The 25,904-nt window shown below is 47.3% G+C and overlaps 1 protein-coding gene across 4 annotated transcripts in view; it reads left to right on the forward strand.

The window, feature by feature from the left end:
- USP9X (ubiquitin specific peptidase 9 X-linked) overlaps window positions 1–25,904 on the forward strand; it is a 593,271-nt gene that overhangs the window by 436,001 nt on the left and 131,366 nt on the right. For all 4 annotated transcript variants that reach the window (XM_082246987.1, XM_082246989.1, XM_082246990.1 and 1 more), the window contains exons 28-29: window positions 351–497; window positions 22,407–22,553. In XM_082246987.1, the coding sequence (XP_082103113.1) occupies window positions 351–497; window positions 22,407–22,553 (294 nt within the window). The remainder of the gene's footprint in view (window positions 1–350; window positions 498–22,406; window positions 22,554–25,904) is intronic.

Below are 25,904 nucleotides of genomic sequence, written 5' to 3' on the forward strand. Positions count from 1 at the left end.
TGTGAAACACTTGAGCTGTCTCTAGACAGTTTAGAAAACCTGCATCCACTGAAAAGCTGTATTCCCTGTCATGGTACCAGTTTTGTGGTTGCAGGTTGTCTATCCTTGTATTTAGCTTATTCGCTTTGAAAAATCTTCTTTTTTTATGAGCCTAAATAGTTTAAAATATTTTTTTAATTTGCTCTACTGGAAAAACAATGGTTCACGTGAACATAGCTGTTTTTTTTTTTGTTTTTTTTTTAATAGTCTCTGTTCAATGTGTTAATTGGGTGTTTTGCCTAAATTTATAAAATTCTGTCACAATGTAATTACACTTTTTTTAATTAGATATTTTTTTTTTTTATTGACAGAGTACTGCTAGAGAGCGAGCTAAACATGCTGGTGATTATTTTACCTTGTTAAGGCACCTTCTGAATTATGCCTACAACAGCAACATTAACATTCCCAATGCTGAGGTTCTGCTCAACAATGAAATAGATTGGCTCAAAAGGATAAGGGTGAGTGATTTTGCTGTGATAAAATATTCAGGGTCATTTGGCTTATTTATTTTCATCAAAACAATTATAGATTCTTGCTCATACAGGACATAGGTGGATTTAGAAATGACTTGGTTATAGTCATGTACCTTCAAGTGATTGGACACTGAAAAAAATGCTGTGAAGACCCCCATATGTCTTCCAGCAATCCTGGGTAGTGGCGGTTCTGAAGGGGTTTGTCTTTGAAGTCCCCATTCCTATCCAGTGTTGGATCTGATCACCTGAATCATGAGTTTGACCCCTAGGTGCCTCCCTTCTTTCCTTCTCCTTATTTTGGTGGTGTGTGTATGTGCAAGCAGGAATTCTTACTGTCTAGTTCCACCCAGCCTCCTAACCCTCCTCTTTTAATTTGCTAGTTTTAACAGATTAACAGCCTGTAGTTAATCCCGTAGTTCCTCCACCCTCCCTGGGGTCTTGAGTGGTGTGAGTGAATGACGCAGCAGTCATCTTAACTTTTAGCTGTATTGAGTGCACATTTTCCAGATGTTACAGTGAGGTGCTTAGAATATAGCTTATCGGATGACAGGACTCACAGGCAGTGCTGTGTGTGCGGACACAGGGATGACCCCCCCTTCCATACTCGCACTCCCCATCTTTCCAGTTATTGTGAGTACCCTATTAAGGCGTATCCACTTCACTTCTATGGCAGAGCTAGAAAGGTAAAGGGTCAGGAACATGAAAAAAGGGCCTTAACATTTCCCTAGCTACCAATGGGGCTGGAGACGTTGTTCTGAAACCCTTTTCCCAAGGGGGTCCAGCATCTGATAGTATTCCCAGCTATTCCACCTTCGACTCTTTTCCTCAGGGCAAATCTATTGCCCCATCTGGCTTCCAATGCTCATCCTGACTTAGTAAGGGTGATTTAGCAGTATCCATGTCCATTTTTAGGGGTCAGTCCGTGGGCTGTTGGTCATAAGTGGCTCTCTGTTATTGCTATTGCAGGGTTCTTATACCATGATGGGCATAGCAGGGCAGATTAGGAGGGAGAGGAGAGGGAGTTGGAGCCCGCTTTGAATCGGATGTTTCTTTTTGGGTGGAGCCTCGCTCCCTCTATTTTATTGCCAAAACTCCACACTAGCGATGCACCGAATGTTCGGCAACCGAAATTATTCGACCGAAAATAGCCAAAAAAAGCACTTTCGGTGTTCGGCCGAATAAATTTTGCCGAACAATGAAGTTCTGTAGTAAAGGATTTCTTTTTACCACTAGGACGACAGTGCACACCTCAGGCTTTACCAGGCAGTTAAACTTCTCCACATATCCTCGTCACTTCCGGTTGCTCTCTTCTATACACAACAGAGGACGGCTCCAGTCTCGCGATGTTTCCTGAAGAAATCTTTTCTGTTTGGGCGGAAGTTGTGTTTGTAGCCTGAGAGTGATAGAGAGATGGATGCGGGGGGAAGGAGGTTGGAAGGACGCTGCTGGTTCGGCATCTCCCAGCTGAGCAGAGAGAGCTGCTGGAGAAGAGCGGAGCATGCAGTGTGCGCATGTGTTGTGGGAGGACGAGGGGGAGCCTGGTAAGAGGGAGCACAGATACTGTGTATGAGCCCCTGTGTGCTCCATGTGTACAGTGATCGCTGTGTGTAATACTAGTACACTCCGGTTAGGAATAAATAACATTGAAGCCGACATGTGGGTATGATTTGTATTGGTCCAGACTGGCACAGTGTACTTACCTGACGGATCCCTGGGGAAGCTGGAAATGCCCCTCCTCCACTGATCACCGCAGTCTTCTGGGTCCAGTGCCTGAGCAGCTGCATAGTGATCACATGGAGAGGTTCGCTGGCCACCGCTACCATTTGCAGAATATTTTGAAATTGTATTTTTGTTGTTATTTGATTTATTTATCTGAAAAGCAACACAAAATAGTAAAAAGCAAATTTTTACCATTTAATTATTGTAATGGTGAAAAAAATTGGCAAAAGAAATGGAAAAAATGCGAAACACCGCGTTCGGTATTCGGCCTTCGGCCAAGCATTTCATTATTATTCGGCTTCGGCCAAGAATTTCATTTCGGTGCATCCCTACTCCACACTATTTTGACGTTTGAGTTAAGAACTTGTCTGGTGTTTGAGTCGGCAGAGGCCTCCCAACTTAAGGTTATCAGTATGCGTTCCCTCAAAAAGGGTAAAATGTCTGTCTGATACTTTTCCTGTACACTACTTTGTGAAAGACATACTGTATGGCCTATGGCAGCATCCTGCTTTGGCTAAGCTCTTTGCTCAACAGTATCTTGAGCACTCATTTCTAAAACACTGGGTGGCCTCAGAGATTGATTTGGTTATTGCCTGATGGTACCTGTAGAGTATCTCCCAGCTTCTAAAATCACCATAGAGAAGAGACTTCAGGTCCTTCCAAATCCGTTTTTGCCCTCATGCCAACAATCCAACCTCACACTGAGCTTTTTCAGCACCTAGAACTCCTGCTGACTGTTTTGAGTTATTGCATCAATTAACTGGTTGACTCTGTGTCAAAAATCTAGGGTGGACCGTCTATTTGTCTAGTTGCACAGATGTAACAAAGTGTTAGTAAAATTAGTCTGTATATGCAATAAAGCATGCTTGTTATAACCACTGTAGAACCTAAAGGGTTAATTTTCCACATTATGTAAAAAGGCTGGATCATCCTGTCTTCCCCTTCTTCCACTTTTCCCAATCCATCTCCTGATAAGACAGAGCCTCTGGAGGCACTGCCCAGACAGGTCACGGGACCTGCAGCCTCATAGGGCAGTCAAAGAATAATAAAAACTCCTCCTGCAACCTTTAACCAGACACTGATAGATGTAACAAGACTGCTATATACTGCTGAGAAAATTAATTTAGCAGTTTATATTTACTAAAATAATTGCATTTCCATATTGTGTACTATGGTAGACCAGATATAGTGAATGCAGAGTCCTGGGTTTAGTAACACTTTAACCACTTACCACAAAGTGACGTAGATCTACGTCGGCAGACTTTGCGGTGTTATACCGGGATGATGCCTCTATCTAGAGGCACCATCCCGGTACCCTGGTTTACAGCCGACGGTCGGCTTTCCGTCAGTAACGACCGATGCGGCTCAGGAGCCGCTCGATCGTTAAACCCCCCCCCGCCACCGCCGCCTTCCGTGACTTTGAACGGGCCTCCCGACCCACCGGGAAACCCGAGCACCCAGCCGGCGCATCCGCCGGCTGGATGGAGTCCCAATCTAGGCCGTTTCCGATGATGTAACCCAGAGGCGGCGTCCATGACGTCACTTCCGGGTTACTCTGCTGCAAAAGGCGGCAGATTTTAAAAACTGCTGTATGCAAAAATGCCGTTTTTGGCATTTTGCATACATGAAAGTGTAGTAAGGGGTCTATCCATAAAGAGTACCTGTCACTGCATATTGGTGTCACAAGGGATGTTTACGTTGCTTGTGACAGCAATAAAAGTGATCAGATTTTTTTTTTTTTTTAAAAACCTGTAATAAAGTTTAAAAAAAAAAATAAAATAAATAGGAAAAAAAAAATAATAATTTTAGCCACCCCCGTCACCGTTAGCTTGCGCACGAATAAAAGACGTATACGGAAGTCGAGCCGCGAATGAAATCGCTGTTCAAACCACACGTGAGGTATCGCCACGATCGCCAGAGCGTGAGCAATAATTAAAAAAAAAAAAAAAAAAACTCTAACTCTAAACTGGTAACCATTAAAAAAATGTAAAGCGTAGCCTATTGAGATCTCTATTGACCGTAGTTTGTCGCCATCCCACGAGTGTGCGCAATTTTAAACCGTAACATGTTGAGTATCTATTTACTCGGCGTGACATCTTTCACAATATACAAAAAAATGGGCTAACTTTACTGTTTAGTATTTTTTAAATGCAGTGAAATGTGATTTTTCATAATTTTTCCAAAAAATGGCGTTTTAAAGACCGCTGCGCAAATACAGCGTGACAAAAAATATTGCAATGACCGACATTTTATTCTCCAGAGTCTTTGCTAAAAAATATATATATATAATGTTTGGGGGTTCTAAGTAGTTTTCTAGGAAAAAATACTGATTTTAACTTGTAAATAAAAAGTGTCCGAAATAGGGCTGGGGCTTAAGTGGTTAAATACTCGTCGAGACTGATGTGTGAAAAAAATGACTTGAATCCCCTTGGCAGGAGATTTTGACTCTTTCATTAAAAAATTCCTGATTCCAGTGGTTGTCTCCAACCTCTACTCAGGAGAGGAAGGATTCTTTTTGTCCCTCACATTCCCCGGCCTTTACCCGACCATTTGAATCGCCTATTTCAGGGTCTGGTATTCCATCCTGTTTCATGGTCACTGGCTTTGAGGGCCAGGCTGTTAAAGCCCAAATCTGCGGTAAGTCAGAGGTCTTGCTGATTCTGTTATTCCTGTGCTTTTAGGTGCCAGAAAATTTACTTCTCAAAAGGTGTACCTCTGCACATAGATGGCTTTTTTTGCCTGGTGTTAACATGGAAGGCTAGCCCTCAACTATATACCCCGCGGAACATATCTTGTCTTTCTTCAGTCAAGTCTGGATCAGCGATTGGTTTTATGTATAATTCAAGGCCAATTATCAGGCTTTGCTATCCTTTTACAACAGACATTCACATCGCACTTCTAATCCCCCAAATGTTTTTTGGCTGCACCGTGGTACTTAAATCTGGTCATTTTAGCACTGCAAACTCCTCCCTTTAAGGTATATTTCCCTAAACGTCTTTCAGGACAGCACCTTGAGAGATGGCTCTTCCCACTTGCCAACAGGAAACACCAATTCCACCAATCTTTAAAAGGAGGCTTCTCCCCACAGCTCCTCAGTTTTTGTGTTTCCTCCGGCCGAGGAACACCTAAGTGTGGAATCAGGGGCTCTTAAGGTACTGTCCTGAGACACCAGGCTCCCTGCCTACACCTTACCTTATTCTTTTTTTCTTTGGAGAGTGTGTTCCGCCCATCCACACGAAGGTTGTGTTGTATGGGCTTCCTCCTCCCCTTCAGTGCTCAGGGAGAGCCAGTACTGCCTGTGAAGTGCAGCTCTTGGGCAGCAGCAGCTGGATTCCTTTTTTTCTACCCGCCGGTCTGGTAAAAATTGCTGCCGCATTTCCGGGTAACAAGTAGCATCTCGCCCAGCCGGAAGTGAGGTATCCGGCGAGGGGCAGCGCTCATGTAGCAGGCGCACGGCGTCACTTCTGCCGGAAGCGCAGGGGGAGAGGGGAGGAACGATGCTGGTGCTTATTTCCGGCGCAGAGGCACTATGGGAATCCGGAACTGGCATCCGTAGCCATCAATGAATGCGGCAAACGCCGCTATGGATGTGGTCTCCGCAGCAAGTGGCACAGGCACCAGCAAGGCCCAGGTAAGGAGTGATTGTGTGCTTACCTTTTTACTGTGGGGTCTCTCTCCTTCCCTCACAATCCTCTTAGGGCTCACAGTTAATCCCTTCGGTAGGAGTGGAGATAGGGCCTCCTACCCAAGAGGGACTTTCCCCCTCTCATTCCAAGGAAGATTTGGAGGAAGGGGTAGGAAATATACCCTCAAGATATAAACTGTCTTTGGAACAAGTGGATAGTTTGTTAAAGGCAGTTTGTTACTTTAGGCTTGGGAGAAGAGAAAAAGGAATTATCCTTGCATGATGGAATGTATGCAGGTCTGTCTGGGTGAGCCTAAAATTAGCATCTTTCCGGTGCATTCAGCCTTCTCGGAAGCCATTAAAAAAGAGTGGGCAGAACCAGAGAGAGAATCCTTTTTCCCTAAAGCTCATAAAGAGTTTTCCTTTTGATGAGAACCCAGAGGCACTTTGGAATAAAGTACCCAAACTTGATGCAGCTTTCTCCCAAGTTTCTAGATCAACTGACCTGGCATTTGAAGACATGGGAATACTAAAAGATCCCATGGACAAAAGAATGGATCAGCAGCTGTAAAAAGCTTGGCAATCCATCATGGATTCAATCTTCACTGTCAGGAGTTTGACCAAAGGATCGATTTAGGAGATGCGTATCTGTATATTTCCATAGCCACTCAGTCCCAAAGGTTCCTGAGGTTGGCAGTGGATATGGGGAAAGAGGTCTTGCATCTGCATTTCAGAGCCCTCCCTTTTTGGCCTTTCATCTGCCCCTCGAATCTTTACGAAGATAATGGCAGAAAGCCTTGCTCCTTTACGACTTCGGGGAGTCTCAGTGATCCCATATCTGGACGACCTCCTCTTTGATCGTTCCAGGGAAAGATTGCAAGAAGACCTGAGCAAGGCCCGCAGTCACTTAGAAACCTTGGGTTGGATTGTAAACCTTCAAAAGTCAAACTTTTCTCCAGCTCAGCTGGTACAGTTTCTGGGCTACCAGATAAGTTCAATAGAACCGAGAATCTTCCTCCCATTCAATGGGCAAGACTCCATTTCAGGCCACTTCAAAGTTTCCTGCTGAGGGTTTGGGATCACAGTCCAAAGATCCTAGAACAAAAGTAAAAATCCCCACCAAGGTCAAAAGTACCCTCTGGTGGTGGAGAAATCAAGCAACTTTGTCAAGGGGCTTACTATGGAACTTCCCGGTCGAAAAAGATGAGTGACAACAGATGCCAACATGTGAGGATGGGGAGCCCACTGGGATCAGAATCTGGCACAAGGTGTTTGGTCCCAGGCCGAGGCAATTAAGTCCTCAAACTGGAGAGAATTAAAAGCAGTCGCTTTGGCTTTGGCTGCCTTCTCTCCAAACCTCCAGGGATCACATGTGCAGATTTTTATCAGGCAACTCCACGGCTGTGGCTTATTTAAACAAACGGGGGCATGATAAGCAGGACCCTTCAGTTACTGTCGACCGAAATCCTGGAGTGGGCAGAAAATCACTTACTTTCCTTATCAGCGGTCCATCTCAAAGGCACGTTAAACGAGGTGGCGGACTTTTTGAGCAGACAAAAGATTAAGAAAGCAGATTGGAGCCTTTGCATTCATCACCAGGACTTGGGGCCATCCTGAAGTAGACTTATTTGCATCAAGAGAAACCGCAAAGCTCCTTTATTTTCTCTCCACAGAAACGACGGTTCTCTGGGGATAGATGCCTTAGCGCATCCTTGGAACTTTCTGCTGGGTTACGCTTTCCCCCCTTTCCAACTCATTCCACTGGTATTATGGAAAATTTGTCGGTGATTCTGATTGCCCCATTTTTGCCAAAGAGAGCTCGGTTCTCAACTATTCTACAGTTGGCAGTCAAATCATTTTTGCAGCTCCCTCTTAAACAGGATTTGCTGCTTCAGGGCCCAGTTTCTCACCCGGATGTGTCCAAGCTAAACCTCACAGCCTGGTATCTGAGGAGCAGCTAGTAAGAAATAAAGGACTCTCAGAACCTCTAGTGACCACTTTGCTGTCTAGTAAGAAGAAAGTTACTAGGGCCATATACGCTAAAGTTTGGAAAACCTACAATACTTGGTGTCTTTCAACGAATCAGTCCTTGGAAGATATTGTATCAGTGTTTGAATTCCTGCAGAACGGTGCAGAAAAAGGTTTGGCAGTTAGTACTCTTAAGGTGCAAGTAGCCACCTTAGGAGTATTTCTGGAGAGATCAGTTGCTTCAGAAGCCTTGATCGCAAGGTTTTTAAAGGCACTTACTCGTTCCACACTTGCACCTGCAAAAATTTTCCCGAAATGGGATTTGTCATTGGTTCTACAGGCCTTCACTAAAGAGCCTTTTGAACCTTTAGAGTATATTTCTTTAGACAATATTTCTTATTGCAGTTATAATCCTCAAGAAGAATCCGTGAACTGCAGGCACTTTCAGTTAATGAGACGTTTTTATCTATCTACCTTGATAGAATTATACTCAAAACGGACCTGAGTTTTTTACCAAAGGTGGCGTTGGTTCAAAGCCGATCTCAAGATACTGTCTTACCGGCATTTTGTCCTAACCCTTCAGGGGCTAAGGAAAGGATTTTTTACAATCTAGATGTGAGGAGAACCCTGTTAACACTACCTAGAGGTAACAAAGGACTTTAGGACTTTGAGTTCTCTTTTTTTTTTCTTTTTTTCAGGCAACAAAAAGGGCCACCAGACATTAAAGGGGTCAATTGCTAGGTGGCTTAGGTCAGCTATTTTAGAGGCTTACTTCCAGATGAAGCTATCTCCCCCACTGGGGATCCGAGCGCACTCTACTAGAGCTCTTGCCACTACATGGGCAGAAAAAGCTGGTGCCACCCCAGATCAAATTTGTAAGGCGGCTACGTGGTCAAACGATCTAACGTTTGTACGTCATTACAGATTGGACCTTCTGTCAGCAGGAGACCAGGCTTTTGGCAGAAAGGTCCTTGAGGCTGTGGTCCCTCCCTAAATTAGTAAGTCTAGTTAATCCTCTCAAGATGCTGTCCTGAAAGACGTTTAGGGAAAAATAAAGTTAGACTTATCGGTAACTTGTTTTCCAAGAGTCTTTCGGGACAGCAGCAGACTGCTCTTTCCATTTTTTAGCTGTTATTAACCATATTTTGATTGTGTTTCAGCATGGGCCGGAGCTATTCTTCTTCAACTGGGGAGCTGTGGGGAGTAGCCTCCTTTTAAAGATTGGGGTTTCCTGTTGGCAAGTGGGAGGAGCCATCTCTCAAGGTGCTGTCCTGAAAGACTCTTGGAAAACAAGTTACCGGTAAGTCTAACTTGAATTTTCCTTGGCCAGACTTACTTGCAGGGGGATTTTTCTGATTGATATCGCCTACTGCCAGGAGGGTGACATAGCTGGCTGCCCTATATTGTAAGGAGCCCTTTCTGGTGGTTCACAAGGATAAGATCATCCTTCAGTCTAAGGTCTCCTTTATGCCTAAGGTGATTCATTCTTTTCACTTCAATCAGAACATGTTGCTTTCATCTTTTTATCCTGTTCGGAAACTCTTTTTAGGTGGAGCACTCTGGATGTGGTTCGAGCTGATAGTTGTCATTCTGGCCTGTTTGGCAAAGGGTAGTGTTCCACCCCTTCCAGTGAAGGCTCATTCTTCTAGATCTATTCTTCTAGATCTGTGTATCCCGGGGCCTTTTGGCATCAAGCTTATGCAGTGAAAATGTATAAATATGTATGAACTACTCAATAACTTCCTCTGGTATAGGCTCGAAAGACAATTTTATGCAAAGCAGAGTAATGTTCCCTCTCCTAACAAATGTATACATTTTGTTGTACATATAAAAACCCCTATGGACCTGTTCTCAAAAACAGAAACTTTTTTCAGTAAAAAACCTATAATCAAATGAAACCTATCAAGCACTAAACCCCACACACTAGAGAACAAATACATTCTTAAAACAGTCTCAACTCTTTCTAGATCTACTGGGTGGCACCAAGTCTGCAATGGTAATTTCAATTAACCATGGTTAAGGGAGTAGTATCTCCTTGGTTTTACATGTGTATAACAGGATGTTGATGTATATGTACTGAAATGTTGAGATTTATTCTGGTCTCAGTGTACCTTCCCATTCAAACCATGTTTGACTCCTCCTTTTTATGCTTTAAAACGCAATAAAATGTGTTCTTTAAAAAAAAAAAAAAAAATCTGCTTTTCAGCCTTCTAGTCATTTCGGGTACTTGGATCTTGCCCTGGATACATCCCAAGCAAATGTTATTTTTTTTCATTCACTGATGGACACAGCTCCATGTCTTCTGAACTCTTGGGCTTATGCTGCTCTTTCCTCAGGAGTAGGACTAGGCCGAAACCGCTTTGCCTATGTCCCTGAGGCAGTCCCAGGGGGTATAACTTCATTTCCTGCTATAGGACTTCAGTTTTTTCAGGCAGGAGTAAGGACCTGGAAATTTTTTCCTTTTTTTTTTTTTTTTTCCTGTGAGAACTAGAATCAACCTGTTCTTCCTTTGTGGACTACAATCAAAAGCTGGACTGGGCGACGCACTGGATAGCCTAGATCAGTGATGATGAATTTTGGCACCCCAGATGTTTTGAAACTACATTTCCCATGATGCTCATGCCCTCTGCATTGTAGTTGGGCATCATGGGAAACGTAATTCAAAAACATCTAGGGTGCCAAGGTTCGCCATCACTGTCCTTGATCCTTACGATCTAGTCAGTCTGGCCTGAGAGTGACAGGGGCTGTCCGGCGAGTGAAACACCTCGCGAGGTCGCATAGCACTGGTCACGACACCAGTCACGATCAGAATCGCAGCGTACCTTAGGCCGCAGCACCACCATTCCAAGATGATGCGGTGGATTGCCGGGAGTGGTGCCCGCCTAATGCCATAGAGTGGTGAGTAGTGTTCCCCCTCCTTTCTTTGGGAATTGCTTGGGTGGTCACGGGCCCTCCCTGGGGATGGTAGGCCCCCCACTGTGTCCTTCCTCCCCTCACGGTTTCGCCCCTCTCCCCAGCGGGGTTCACCTGCGTTTGTCGCCCTCACATGCCCCCTGTTCCCCATCCCTTAGTCCCCTTTCGGGGGGCACGGGTGTGTTTTTGGGTGGGGGGGGGCTTTATTGGTAATTTGCCGGAGAGCGGTGGGTGGGTGTCAGACAGCCCCTCTTTGGGGGTGCCTGTACCTTTGGTGCGGGGGGGGAGGAATGTCCCTGAGGGGCTTCCTCCTGGTGGATTCCTATTTCTATGGAGTCCCAGGTCCCGTGCAGCGCCGGCATTTTGCTGTGGATGATGTTCACTGGCTTCGGCCGCCATATTTGTGTAGTCCAGCGGCCATGTTTTGGGTCTCCCATTGTGAATAGCGGCGGCTATTTTCTTGTAGTTTGAGTGCGGGGATGTGTTGCGGGGGTCTCTAGTGTCAGTGTTGGCGCTTCCTCTTTTATCACAGCCTCTGGAGCGTGTATCACCACCTGACCCACTCCTTGAAGCTGCGGGACCCTCTGGGTCTCAGTCTGCCCTAGCGGTCATGACGGCGTCCCTGCAGTCACTTGTATCTAAGGTTGATATGGCCCCCCCCGTCTTCACCTGTATCCTCTGCTTCCTCAGAATCTGAGGTGGATTTGGCCGGTGCGGATGGGAGTTCACGCATCCTGAGTGCTCCAACAGTCTGCAGCCGCACATGAAAAAGCACTGGTGGAGGCCTTGATTGTGTCAGTGCGGGAAACCATAAAGTTGGAGGACTCGGTTGATGCTGAATCGGCGACACCGGTGCAGTTTGGAACCCGCAAATCTTCGAAGGTGACAAAGGTGTTCCCCTTTCCTGCCTATTTTGACGAGATTGCAACTAGTCAGTGGGGTTCCCCGAAACACATAGTTGGAATACCGAAGTGTTTCGCTAGGAGATATCCCTTTGAGGAGTCTCTCCTGAAGAAACGAACGGTTCCACCGTCGGTGGACTCTCAGGTTTCCAGGTTAAATAAGGCTACACTTTTGCCGGTGGGTGTTCTCCATCCTTTAAAGATCTGGAAGGGGGTCAACACCCTCCTTAGTTGGCAGAGCTGGCGGATCAGTTGATCCAGGGGTTAAAGTACATTTGTGATGCATCTTTGGATGCGGCCCCTTTGGCCAGTAGGGTATCTGTTACAGTGATTCTTCGTCGCATGACTTGGTTGAATTACTGGTCGGCCGACCAGGCTTCTAAAAAGGTGCACACTGATCTACCTTTTGTAGGTGGCCATTTGTTTCGGTCCTACTATGGAAGAGATCATTAAGGGCCTTACGGGAGGTAAGAGCACATTACCTCCGCAGGTTGCTAAGGGTAAGGAACCTCGTCGTAAATGTGGTCCTTATTTCTCGGCTCACAAGCGCCCCTTTCGTCCGTGTGGATCGCAGGAAAAGGGTTCGAGATCCATCCGTAACTTTTCCAGAGGCTCCAAGAGACCCTGTAATGGTAAGTCGAAAGCAGGCACTACCGGTTCCGCAGACAAGCCTTCCCCAGCCTGAAGGGGCACCCTCACCTGCATCTGGGGTGGGGGGACGTCTTCGCCTTTTTATGCAACCACGGACATAATTCATTCAGGACAAATGGGTCCACGAGTTGATTTGGTTTGGTTGCAAGATTGAGTTTCGGTCCTTGCAAGGTTCTTTCCTTACATCTTGCGCCTGTCTCACGATCGGCTAATCTGTTTACAGTTCCCAGAAAGGAAGGCAAGGTTCGTCCGATTTTGGACCTCAAGGCTATGAACTGTTATGTGCAGGTTTATACATTTCGGATGGAGTCCATCTGCATGGTAGTAGTTTTCCTGCTTCAAGGGGATCCTCTGGCTTCTATTGATCTCTAGAATACTTACCTTCATCAGCATTTTCTTCGTTTTGCCGTGGGCGAGGAGCACTATCAAAATTTGGCCTTACCCTTTGTTCTGACCTCAGTTCCTTGGGTGTTCACAAAGGTTTTTGCCCCAGTGCTGGTCTTGCTAAGGCAGAAAGGGATTGCAGTATTGGGTTACCTGGACGATCTGCTTCTGTGTGCGGAGTCTTCTTCGGCTCTAAAAGTCGACTTGGACATTACTGTGCAAACTCTGCAGGAGTTTGGATGGACACTGAATTTTCAGAAATCGGCTTTGGTTTCGTCCACCAAGCTGGACTACTTGGGTCTGACGCTGGATTCAGCATCGGCCCGGGTGTTTCTTCCACAGGCGAAAATACTGAAGCTGCAGGATGCGTTTCGGCTCCTGTTGTCCAACCGCCGGTCGTCGCTCAGGACTTGCATACAAGTGCTGGGTCTTATGGTTTCCACCTTCAAGGCGGTTCCGTTTGCTCAGTTCCATACCAGACCTTTGCAAAGAGAGATTCTGGCCAAATGGAACAAGGATCTGCTTTGGACGGTCTAATCCTGTTGAGTCTGGGTACGAGATCTCTGATATGGGGGCTCTGCTCCCCAGCGCTTCGCCTGGGAAAATCCTTTCTTCCCCCTGTATTGGACATTGATCACCACGGATGCCAGTTTGTCTGGGTGGGGAGGTGTCTTGGGGTTTACTCGGCTCAAAGTGTTTGAGCTCGAGAGGAGTCTAGTCTGCCGATCAACATCTTGGAGATTCGGGCGATCAGACTTTGTCTCAGTGGACAGGTCGTCTGCAGGGACGCCCTGTGAGGATACAATCAGACAATGCTACGGCTGTGGCATATGTCAATTATCAAGGGGGCACAAGGAGCCCCCTGGCTGCCCGGTAGCTGGCATCTTGAGGTGGGAAGGACTATGTTCCGACCCTCTCTGCTGTGCACAGTCTGGGGGTAGAGAATTGGCAAGCAGACTTTCTCAGTCAGAAGATGTTGGATCCGGGAGAATGGTCTCTTCACCCGGAGGTGTTTCATCAGCTGTGCCTTCGGTGGGGGACCCCTGATGTGGACCTGTTGGCCTCCAGTTTTAACAGGAAGGTGCAGAGGTTCGTGTCAAGGTCTTGAGATCCTCTGGCCGATAACACAGATGCCCTGGTGGCCCCTTGAGGTCAGTATGTCTGATTTACGCTTTTCCTCCAATTCAACTTCTGTCGAGACTGCTGCGCAGAATCGAGATAGAAGGCATTCCAGTCATTCTGGTGGCACCAGACTTGCCTCACCGATCTTGGTACGCAGGCTTGGAAAGGCTGTTAGCACACATCCCTTGGAAAATTCCTCTCAGGAACCAATCTTCCACCCTGCTTTACAGTCGCTGGCTTTACTGGTGCTGAAGGACAGAGGGCTGTCGGAGTCTGTGATTTCTACCAAGTTAAAAGCTAGGAAATCTACTTCCAGAAAAGTTTATCATAGAGTTTGGAAGCGTACATTACTTGGTGTGAGTCCCGGGGGGTTTCTCCCCGTTTTTCTCTCTCTCGCCTGTTGGAGTTTCTATAACTAGGTGTAGACCAACGTTTGGTTCTGGGCACCATTAAGGGCCAGATTTCTGCCTTGGCCATATGTTTCCAAAGGCCGTTGGCTGCAAAGTCCTTGCTTCACATTTTTGTGCAGGTAGTTCGCCATCTGGTTCCTCTGGTGCGATCCCTGGTAGCTCCGTGGGATCTAAATTTGGTACTATTGGTGCTTCAAAAGTCTCCTTTTGAAAACATTTGTGAGCAGAAGGTGGCCTTTTTAGTCGCTATTACTTATGCACATAGTGTGTCGGAGTTGGCTGCATTGTTCTGCCGGTCACCTTACCTGGTGGTTCACAGGGACAAAGTGGTCTTACCGTAAAATCCTTTTCTCTGAGGTTCACTGTCGAACACAGCACCCCGCCCCTCTGTTGGGTTTAGTTATGTATTCTTCTGACACTGCTTGTTACAAACTGAAGTCCCATAGCAGGAAGTGATGGTATATTCCCTCTAACTGCCTCGGGGGTGTAGCCAAAATTGTTTCCACCTTGTCCTACTCCTGAAGAGAGAGCAGCATAAGCCCCAATGGTCGAAAAGATATGGAGCTGTCCGTCCGTAAACCTAAAAAAAAAAAAAAAAAAAAAAAAAAAAGATTTTACAGTAAAACAAAAATCCAATTTTTCTAGATAAGGAAATGCTGTTTCAGAGATTTGTCCTTTCTTTTTCAAAAACAGTTGACTTCTCTATCCTTTGTCAAAACCATTATTGAAGGTGTATCTCTGATCAGGACCCCTTGCAGCAGAATGTGCCTATTTGGGATCGCAGCCTGGCTCTTTCTTCTCTGCAGAAACCACCCTTTGAATCCTTTAGATGACCTATGACCTTGGATGACCCTCTCCTGCAGAGTGGTCTTTTTGATTTCTGTCCCATGGCAAAACAAGTATCTGCATTGGCTTCTCTCTTGTAAGGAGCCGTTCCTCATTCTTCACATTGACATGCTAGTCCTATGTCCAAGATTCTTTTCTACCTAATGGCAATATCCATCTTCCACCTCAGTGAATACCTAGTCCTCCTCATGCCCTGTTCCTAAGGACCCAAAGGAAGTTGCTCTTGATTGCCCAGACATAGTCAGGATCAGAATGTACCTCAAAGTATCCGCTTCGATCAGGAAGATGGATTCCCTTTTTGTCCTAACTCCCAAGACTTTGCAAGGTACATCCTGCTTCCAAGTCCACGATTGCTCAATGGCTAAAACAATGAATCGCTAAAACTTGCTTTTTTCAAGGGCAGATGTCCTTCTGTGCTTTTTACGTGCCTATTCCACCAGGGCAGTTGGAGTTTCCTGAGCATTCCAGCAGAAAGCCTCTGTAGCCCAGCTTTGTAAAGCTGCCACCTGGTTCTCTGTTCATACATTTTAAAGTTTCACCATGTGGACATAGCAGAGAAGGATCTGGGTGTTCTGGTAGATCATAAGCTTAATAGCATGCAATGCCAAGCTGCGGTTTCCAAAGCAAGCTAAGTCCTTTCTTGTATTAACAGAGGCATGTTCTCCAGAGAGCGAGATATCATTTTGCCCCTGTATAAATCATTAGTAAGACCTCCTCTGGACTATGCAGTTCAGTTTTGGGCGCCAGTTCTTAAAAAGGATATCGGGGAACTGGAGAAAGTGCAGAGAAGGGCAACCAAATGATAAGAGGCATGGAGAAGTTCAGCTATGAGAAAAGATTAGAGGAACTGAATTTATTCTCTTGAGAAGAGGAGATTAAGGGGGATATGATCAACATGTATAAATACATAAGGGGTCCATATAGTGAACTTGGTGTTGAGTTGATTGCTTTGATGTCAACACAGAGGACAAGGGGGCACTCTTTTAAGTCTAGAGGAAAACAGATTTCGTCTCCCAATACGGAAAGGTTTCTTCACTGTAAGAACTGTGAAAATGTAGAAAAGACTCCCTCCAGAGGTGGTTCTGGCTAGCTCACTAGATTGCTTTAAAAAAGGCCTGTATTTTTTCCTAGGTGTACATAATATAAATGAGTACTATTATTTATAGGTAAAGATGATCCAGGGAATATCCGATTGCCTCTCGGGGGATCAGGAAGGATTTTTTTCCCCTGCTGTAGCGAATTGGATCATGCTTTGCTGGGGTTTTTTCGCCTTCCTCTGGATCAACTGCGGATATAGGATTGTGTATATGGGATTGTATGGTTGGGTTTTCATTACTGTTTGTTTTTTTTTATTGGTTGAGTGTTCTGCAGATACAGCTTTCTGCTGCAAGGTTCTTTTGCAGCAGCACTCCGAAGTTGGTTCTCTTGACCCTTATTGTTGTGCCTTTTGACATAGTTCTGTTTTCCTAGTTGCCCACCTTTCTCATTTAATGCCTGTGCATGTCCCAATTTTGGCTTAGATGTACAGGATACAGACCATCCTCCCTTCTATTCCTTGCTTACTGTGCAATGCTTGCTACAAACAGAGTGGGTTAGGGTTGCATTGCAGGAAAGGCACCCAGGGGGCATGTCTTCAAGAGCTTTGCCAGTGTCCAGCAACCTGAAGGTACGATCCTTCAAACCAAGTCTACAAACACTCAGCCCGTGTCCTGTACTGTACACCGATATAGAATTTACAAGTAAGCCAAAAATGCCTATTCGCACATTGACGGATACAGCTCCTGATTCCTCTTAACAAATGGGTTATACTGCCCCCTACTGGAGTAGGACACTAGGCAGGAAAAAGCTTGACTATGCCTATGGTCAGTCTCAGGGTGTATACACCCACTCTCAGCTATAGGCACTTTTTTTTTCTGCCTAGTCAGGAGTAAGGACCTAGTTCCTTTCTGGGATATTTGGTCCTGGCAATTTTTTTTTCTTTTTAAATAGATTTTTTTCTTATCTTTATATTGTTTCTGTTAGACTCTACAATCAATTGCCGGACTGGGCAATGGACTGGATAATCTAGATCTAGAGGGTCCCCCCAGTCTGGCCAGCGAGCGCGTGCAGACTGCAGCTCCACGCTAGGTCAGCCACGACATAGCCCCACTGGACGGGGGCTTGCTTGAGAGTTAAACGTCTAGTGAGGACACATATGATCTGGCCTCGGCCTGAGTTGCTGCGTTTCTCCTGGCCGACAGCACCCACATTAAGGTGAAGCGGTGGTCTGTCCGGAGCTGTGCCCACCCTGTTCCTGGTATTGTAAGTAACTGTCCCCCTCTACTCCTGGGGGTTTTTGGGGTGGACATGGGCCCCTCCCTGGGACAATGGGACCCCTTGGTTCCCCTCGGCCCCTCTATAATTTTGGTGGTCACAGTGGGTCTTTTGGCCCCCCCTTTCCCTGGGTGAGGCTGTGAGCTGACTGTTGCCACATGCTCTTAAGGGGGGTTGGTTGGAGTTGCTGCTGACCGGGTTTTTTCTGTGTGCACAACGGGGTGGGGGGGGGGTGAGCAGGGTTCCCTGCCATCCTGGGGGTTGGTGACTGGGGCAGGGATGTCCTCTGGGCTCCCTGCAGTGGTTGTTGGGCTGGGGGAGCAGATAGTTTAGCATCTGGGGGTACAAGCTTTGCGGCCTACTAGTTGGAAACTACGTGAGGCTGCCCCTGTGAAGGTGGCTGAAGCCACTGCCTCCTGTTTGTGCATACGCCCTCCCCTCCACTGCACTTAGGGGGTCGGCTCCGCTGGGGCTCGCGTCCATGTGCCTGGGCACCCAAAAAAATTTAGGCCGCAGCTTGCAGCCTGCTAGCCTATGTGGCTGAGTCAGGCACCTGCATTGGGAGGCGGCCCCAGTGCGTTTAGCTGAAGCCCCCACTCTTCCTTTGGGCATCTGCCGGGCTGGGATCCGTGCACTTGCGGCTGAGCCTCCACAAAAATTTGGGCCGCGGCTTGCGGCCTGATAGGCCATGTGGTCAGTTTGGCACCTCCCTTGGAAGGGGTGGCGCTGTGGGGGCGCTTCTTTTTTAATGACCGCCTTTCCACCATTATTGTATGGAGCACCTGCCCCTTTTAGCGCTGCAGGACCATCAGGGTACCCTGTGTGCGCGTCCATGTCACGGTGGGCTGCCCCCTTTTTAGGGGGCTATTTTCCCATTATGCCCTCTATGGAGGGCTCGGAGGCGTCCCCTCTTTTTTTTTTTTTTTTTTTTTTACGGGGTCCAGTAGGTGGTCCATATATGGGCCCCTTGGTCGGCGTCCCCCTTGCAGGATCGCAGTAGGCAGTCTCCCTTGATTGTTGTGTTTTCCAGGTGAGCTTAGTATATAGCGACCCTACTGGGTCTGCGTCCACACACCCTGAGTGCGCAGATAGTGAGTATGAATCTTCTGCTCTTCTAGCTAATGCACTGTTTGTGTCAGTGCGTGACACTTTAAAAATGGAGGTTGCACCTGAGGCGCCGGTCCCTTTTGGCACCCACAGGCCCTCCAAAGCAGTGAGGGTGTTGCTTTTTTTTTTTTTTTTTCTGATTATTTTGCCAAGATTGTCTCAAAACAGTGGGGTTGTCCAAAACGCTGTGGTTCCTAAGCGCTTTTTGCTTGTGGTGTCCTTATTAGGGTTAACTGCGTTAAAGGTGGGACGGTCCTACTTATAGTGGTATAGTGGACTCGCCGGTTTCCAGGGTAAATAAAGCTACCTTTATTCTGGCTGAGGAGTCCCCAGCCTTTAAATATTCAGCTGATAGGAGGGCGGAGGCTCTGGTCTGCCATATGTTCACTGTGGCTGGTTTGGCACTTAGGCCGGTATTTACTATTGCCCTGGTGTCCCAAGCTCTGACCGAGTGGGCTAAACTTTTGTGCCGGGACCTGGAGGGGAAACAGCTTCCCCGTCTTGCAGGGCTGGCGGATCAGTTGGTCAAGGGGCTACAGTTTATCTGTGATGCCTCTTTGGATGCGGCTCCTTTGATTTCTAGTCTGTATCAGCAGTGGTCCTTCGGCATATTATCTGGCTGAAATACAGGTCTGTGAACCAGACTTCTAAGAAGGCCTTATCTGATCTCCCCCTTGTAGGGGATTGCCTGTTTGAAGCTTCCTTGGATGACATCGTTAAGGGGCTCACAGGGTGGAAGAGTACTCTTCCGCAGGCTACCAAGAGCAAGGAGCCCCGTTGTAGACGTGGGCCATGCTCCGCAGCTTATAGAGGTTTTTCGTCCCTCAGTGTCTCAAGACAAGGGATCAAAGTCAGGGTCTCTACTGGAGGTTCCAATAGGGCCTGGTCTGGCAAGCCACGAGCGGGCTCTTCCAGACCTGCGGACAAGGCTGCCTCTGCATGAAGGGGCGCCCTCATCCATATCTGGGGTGGGAGGAGGTCTTCGCTGGTTTCCGGATCCCTGGACCTCCCTGGTATAGGACACGTGGGTCCACAAAGTTATTCGGTTAGGCTATGAGATCGAGTTCGGTCTTCTCCTTCGGAAAGGTTCTTCCCTTCCTACCTGCACTTGTCCCCAGATCACTTACGGGTCTCTTTGGGGTAGTGCAAGACTTGTTCCTTCAAGGCGTTATTGTTCTGGTTCAGATTTCGGAACGTTTTCAGGGGTTTTTACTCAAACCTCTTTACAGTTCCCAGGAAGGAAGGCAAGGTACGTCCAATTCTGGACTTTAAGGCACTAAACTGCTTGTGCGAGTACAGAATTTCCACGTGGAGTCTATTCACACAGTAGTGGCCCCTATGTTAAGGGGATTTCTTCTCACTTCTATCGACATCAAGGACATTCTAATATGTGCCGGTCACAATGCTTCCTCAGTTTTTCAGTGGGCGAGGAGCATTATCGGTTTGGTCTTGCCTCCACTCCTCGGGTCTTCACAAAAGTGTTGGCCCCGGTGCTGGCATTGTTTGAGTCAGCGGCGGATCGCAGTACTGGGGTGCCTGGACGATCTTCTCCTGCGAGCATAGTCTCCGACTGGTCTGATGAACAACTGGAGATTGCCCTGCGAACTCTGAGGGATTTTGGTTGGATTATGAACATTTAGAAATCTGCTTTGGTTCTGTCCACCAAAACTGAACTATCTGGGTGTGACTCTGGACTCGGCCTCAGCCAGAGTGTTTCTTTGCAGGAGTCAATTCAGCTTTTGTTGTTCAGCAGACGGTCATCCCTTTGGGCATGCGTGCGGATGCTGGGCCTGAGGGTGTCCACCCTCAAGGCGGTCTGTTTGCACAGTACCACACAAGATCTCTTCTAAAGAGATTCTGGTGAAATGAAACAAGGATCCACGGTCTCTAGGGGTGGCTTCATTATCAGGCACTTCGACAGGGAAGATCCATTCTTCCCCTGTACTGGACGGTTGTCACCACGGATGCCAGCCTGTCGGGGTGGGGAGGCGTCTTCCGCACAGATGTGCTCACGGGGTCTGGACTCTGGAAGAGTCCAGACTGCCGATTAATGTTCTGGAAATCCGAGCAATCAACCTTTGACTGGCTTATTGTACAATTCGTCTTCAGGGGTGTCCGGTAAGAATTCATATGGACAATGCCACGGCCGTGGTCTGTCATTTGTCGCGTCTTGGCGGCTCAGTAAGTAGCCAGCATTGTAAGGTGGGTTGACCAATTTGTTCCAGCCCCCTCAAATTTCTGCCATGACTCCTGTGCAGGACCAAAGCAGAAGGGATTCCGTCCAGACTGACCTCACCGGTCTTGGTATGCCGATGCTCCTTGGGGACTTCCTCTCAGGGAGGATCTGCTGTCCCAAGGACCGATCTTAGATCCTACTTTACAGTCACTGGCTTTGACGGCTTGGCTGTTGAACGCCCAGTGCTGAAGAATGGAGTTTTGAATCCGTGATTCCTATGCTGTTGAAAGCTAGGAAATATACTTCTAGGAAGATCTACCATCATACGTGGAAGACGTACATTGCGTGGTGTGAGTCTCTTGGGGTTCATCCTCACTCCTTCTCCGTGGCTCGGATCTTGACCTTCCTTCAACGGGGGGTTGAACAGAAATTGGCCTTGAGTACCATCAAGGGCCAGGTATCAGCTTTGACTGTTTTTCCAACGACCTTTGGCCTCACCCTCCCTGGTGCGCGTACCTTTCTTCAGGGTGACCGACATATGGTTCCTTCAGTGCGGGCTCTGTTGCCACACCCAGGGATCTTAATGTGGTGCTTTCAGCTCTACAGAAGCCTCCATTTTAAAATATTCGGGAGGTTTCCCTGCTTGCGCTGCCCCAGAAGGTGGCCTATTGGTGGCTATCACGTCTGAACACAGGGTGTCGAAACTGGCAGTGTTATCCTGTCCGCCCTATTGGTGATTCACAAGGATAAGGTAGTGCTTCGCCCCGGAGAGTCATTCCTTTCTAAGGTGGTCTGACTGTCTTTTGACCTAGGCAAAACATCCAAAGGAAATTGCCTTGCATGCCTTGGATGTAGTCCGGGCAATTAGGGTGTACCTGGTAGCTACCAAGTCTTTTAGGAAGTCATGCTCTATTTGTGCTCACGGGTGGACCTCACAAAGGATTGTCCGCTTCTTCTGCAACCATTCCCAGATGGATCAGACAGACAGTGGTTCAGGGGTATTGCATCAGGGGTTAGGTTCCTCCTTTCCCTGTCAAGGAGCACTCTACTAGGGCATTTAGTGTCTCCAGGGCTTCCATCATCAAGCGCCAGTGACGCAGGTTTGCAAGGCGGCAACCTGGTCGTCAGTGGATGTGTTGGCATCTGCGGATGCTTCTCTTGGCCGCAAGTTTTTGCTGGCTGCTGCTTAGAGGACCCAGTCCTCTTTGAGGGTGTATTGTGTTTTTCAGGTGAGCTCCAGTTGTTTATGGTTGAGCTCCATGTTAACTGGTTGACTATGGTTCGCCTTGAGAATTTTTTTCAGCTTTTTTCCCCACTCCTCATGTTTACCACTGCTTTGGGATGTTCCAATAGCTGAGAAGAATCCGGAGCTGTGTCCGTCAATGAACGAAAGAGAAAATGGGATTTTTACTGTAAAATTAATTTCTCTGATGTTCATTGACGGACACAGCAACCACCCCTCTGTGGAGTTGGCTTTCTTCTGACACTGCTTGTACCAAAACTGAGTGTGTATAGCTGAGTGTAGGTGTATACCCCTGGGACTGCCATTAAGCGTAGTCAAGCCTTTTCTTGCCTAGTGTCCTACTCCTGTAGGAGGCAGTATAACCCAATGGTTAATAAGATTTTGGAGCTGTGCAAGCCAATGAACATCAGAGAAATGGATTTTACGGTAAGTCAAAAATCCAATTTTTTTTAGTTTGTTAGGGTTTTAGACCTGGTAATGTATAATATAAACATGCTGTGTCCTGTTTAATTTAGGATGACGTTAAAAGAACCGGTGAAACGGGTATCGAGGAGACCATTCTTGAAGGTCACTTAGGAGTAACAAAGGAATTGTTAGCATTCCAGACGCCAGAGAAGAAATACCACATTGGATGTGAGAAAGGGGGTGCTAATCTTATTAAGGTAGGATGTGTTTTGCAAAGATGTTTTGGCTTGTTTAAGTGGGTACTTGTTTCCCAACTGTATTGGCAGCTATTTTGTTGATCTAGCAGTTGACCCAAAGGATCGTGGAAGAAATATTGTATTCTGTAAACTGTATGTGGTAAATACCTGTAAGGATGGTATTAAGTATATCATTTTGTTTTATTTTTATAACTTTATGTAATTTTCGCCACGTTTACAGACTATGCTGCCCAGCAAGTCTGACAATTACAGGGGTTAATACAAACTCTTTCACTTCCATGTGAGCTTACAATGGATGCTTTTTACTAATGAGATTTTAAAACTTTAAAAAAAGAAAAACCCTTTGACTATAACTGACTAAAACTTTTAGGTTGAATATGGACCTTAATTTGTTTGCTTTTACTTAAACAAAAAGGACAGGCAAAACTAGTTTGGCTGTACTTCTGTGGATCAAAAGAGTGCTTATCATTTTGCACTCCTGTGCCCTGTTTTCAGCAGACAGCGGGCTAAAGTCTGCGGATGTCACAGAGCCAGTCCAGGCTTGGGAAAGATCTCAGCCATATGGTCAGGATCTGCCCACATGCCTGGACCGGCACCCAGCTCAGCCTCTCAGCAAGCCACTGAGAGCCTGAGCTGACTGCTCCTGCCCCCTCCACAGCCAAGTGAGCGCTGGGGGAGCATAGCAGAAAGCCACTGACAGGCAGCAGCTCTCTGCTTAGGGAGCTATGAGAACCAAGCGATCGGTAATGTTTGATCGCTCAGTTCTCAGTGTTAGAGCTGGCATGGGGAACTATGCTGCATCCAGCTAGGTAAGTATTATTCCACAAAAAAGCGTATTCCCATATGTCCATCTTGAACTGCCTTGTTCAGAGTGACAACGCTTCAATAATACTGCAGAATAATCCGTATTATCACTTTTTAAAGGGAATATAAATTAAAAACCATAATGGCAGGTTTATTAGGTAATGAACCTATGGGTAATTGGAAAAACAAGGGGGGATTGGGCAGTGCGGAGGTAGCTGCTAGTAAAATGTTTCTCTTTCTTTCGTTGATGTACACAGCTCTCAAATTATTCAGAACCACTGGGTTATATTGCCCCCATACAGGAGTAGGAAACTAGGCAGGGAAGACTTGGCTACGCCTATGGGTAGTCCTAGGTGGTATACACCCCCCCTCCCCTCTCTGGTATAGGTCTTCAGTTTTTTTTTCTGCCTAGTGAGGAGTAAGGACCTAGTTCCCTGCCGGAACCTCTGGTCCTGGCAGTTTTTCCTTTTAAAATGGCATTTATTTTTTTCCTGTGAGATCTACAATCAACTGCCGGAATGGGCGACGAGCTGGATATCTACATCCAGTGTCCCCCCCCCCCCCCCCCCCCCCAGTCTCGCCAGTGAACCCGCTCCAATAAGAGCTCTGCGACAGCCTCACTGGGTGGAGTCGGCCTGCGAGTTAATCGCTTTGCGAGGTTACATACGACCGGGTCTTTGCCCAAGTCGCAGTTTAGGATGGACTGGGTTCTCCTCAGACCTTCCTTTTGTTTGGTGGGCCTGCTTGGTACCCCTCATGGGTAAGGATACGCCGATCCGATATTAGGATCAGATTTCGGCATCGACACTGCCACAATAGCTGGATCGGGGTTTTGCGGAGTCCCTGCCCAGCCGTCCCTTACTTGGTGTAGTAGTAGTATGGTATGGGAGCCGCTACTTCCTGTATAGGTCCAGCTCACAGGCGGAGTGATATCAGATGCACTCCGCCTCTGTGAATGGTGGAGCCATACACATGAAGCAGCAGCTTTGCTCTGTACTGAAGCTGCATGCATATTGTATGTGTAGTTCCGGATCAGTTTTGGTATCGGAAGATACACAATGCCAGATATCGGGACAAGAAAAGTCGGATCGGTGCACCCCTACTCCTGGGTTAGCGCAGTGGGTTGGCAAACGGTAGATATAGTGTTCCGACTGTACCGGTGGGGGGGGGGTCACAATGCCGCTGGCGGATAAGCTTCACGGCTGTGGGGGGGAGTGGTCGCTGGCCACTGCTAGTGGTCCCGTATCCGGATCCCCCCCTCTCCACGTGGCTGTTGGCGCTCCAGAGATTCTTCCTGGGTATCTGGGAGCCTTGTGGATGCCGCATGTGGCGGCCATTTTGCCGTTGCCTGCACCATTTCTATGGGGCCTGTGTGATTCTATTTACCGACGGCCTTGTTTGTGTAGTCCGGCGGCCATGTTTGCGTAGTCCAGCGGCCATGCTTGGTTTGTCCAGCATGCAAGTGGAGTGGCGGCCATGACAGTGGAAACTCTGGACAGCAATTATGGCTGTGGGAGCTCCTCCTTTTCCCCTGTTGTTGACTTTTGGGTTTTTCTTTCCCTTGGACGCTGCATGGTGGATACTGAGCTATCTGGTGCAGACTGGTGCTACTCTGGTGCCGTCCCTCCCTCTCTCTGCTGCAGGTTGTAGGGTGCTCTGCTTGCTGGTGACCCGGTGGGGCTACTGGTGCGGTGGGGGTGTCCCACAGCAGTGCTAGACACTTTGTGGTGTGTTCCCTCTTTTACTTATGGAGTCTCGGGAGCATGTTTCCCCATATAAACCCCCTCTCAGAGGCAGCAGGTCCCTCCAGGGTCCCAACCATCCAGTTATGTACTGACAGTGGTCCTGGAGTCCTTTGTTTCCCGGGTGTAGATGCCCTGTGGGTGGCTGGAGCAAAAAGTGTCCCCCTGCCTTCCCCTGCTTCACCAGTCTTGTTAGATCCTGAATCTGACTCTGCCGCTGCAGACATGGCCCACCCTGCAGGGAATCCACGCCTGTAGCTGCGCTTGAGAAGGCGCTGGTTGACGCACAGGTTACTTCTGTGCAGGACATTTTAAAAATGGAGGATGCAGCTAGTCTGTGCTGAGGGCACAGGCACCCACAAGCCGTCTTGCACGGCAAAAGTGTTTCTTTATCCCTCCTATTTTGACAAGTTTGTCTATAAAGAATGGGAGCATATAAAATGCCCCTTTGTGGTTCCAAAACGCTTTGCTGTGAGGTACCCCTTTGAAGAATCTCTTCTCAAAAAGTGGACTGTGACACCGGAGGTAAACCCATGTTTCCAGGTTGAGATAGTAGGAAAAAAACCCAAAATTTCTTTAAATAGAAATAGTAAAAAGGTCAGGTGTGAGCATGGTAGGCCCTTAATAATCTGGAGTGGGTGACCTGGGAACAAAGAAAAGGCAAATTTATTAAATACTTTCTTCAGCTCTGTGTATACAAAGGAGCATGGGGGAGCTCATGACTATGAGGATGGTCTTAACACAGCCCTAAATATCCACAATGGCTCAAATGTGCTATAGTCCAGAAATATTTAGGCAGGAAAAA

Source organism: Pelophylax lessonae (assembly GCF_965119305.1).
Source record: "Pelophylax lessonae genome assembly, chromosome: 2".
Classification (NCBI taxonomy): Eukaryota; Metazoa; Chordata; class Amphibia; order Anura; family Ranidae; genus Pelophylax; species Pelophylax lessonae.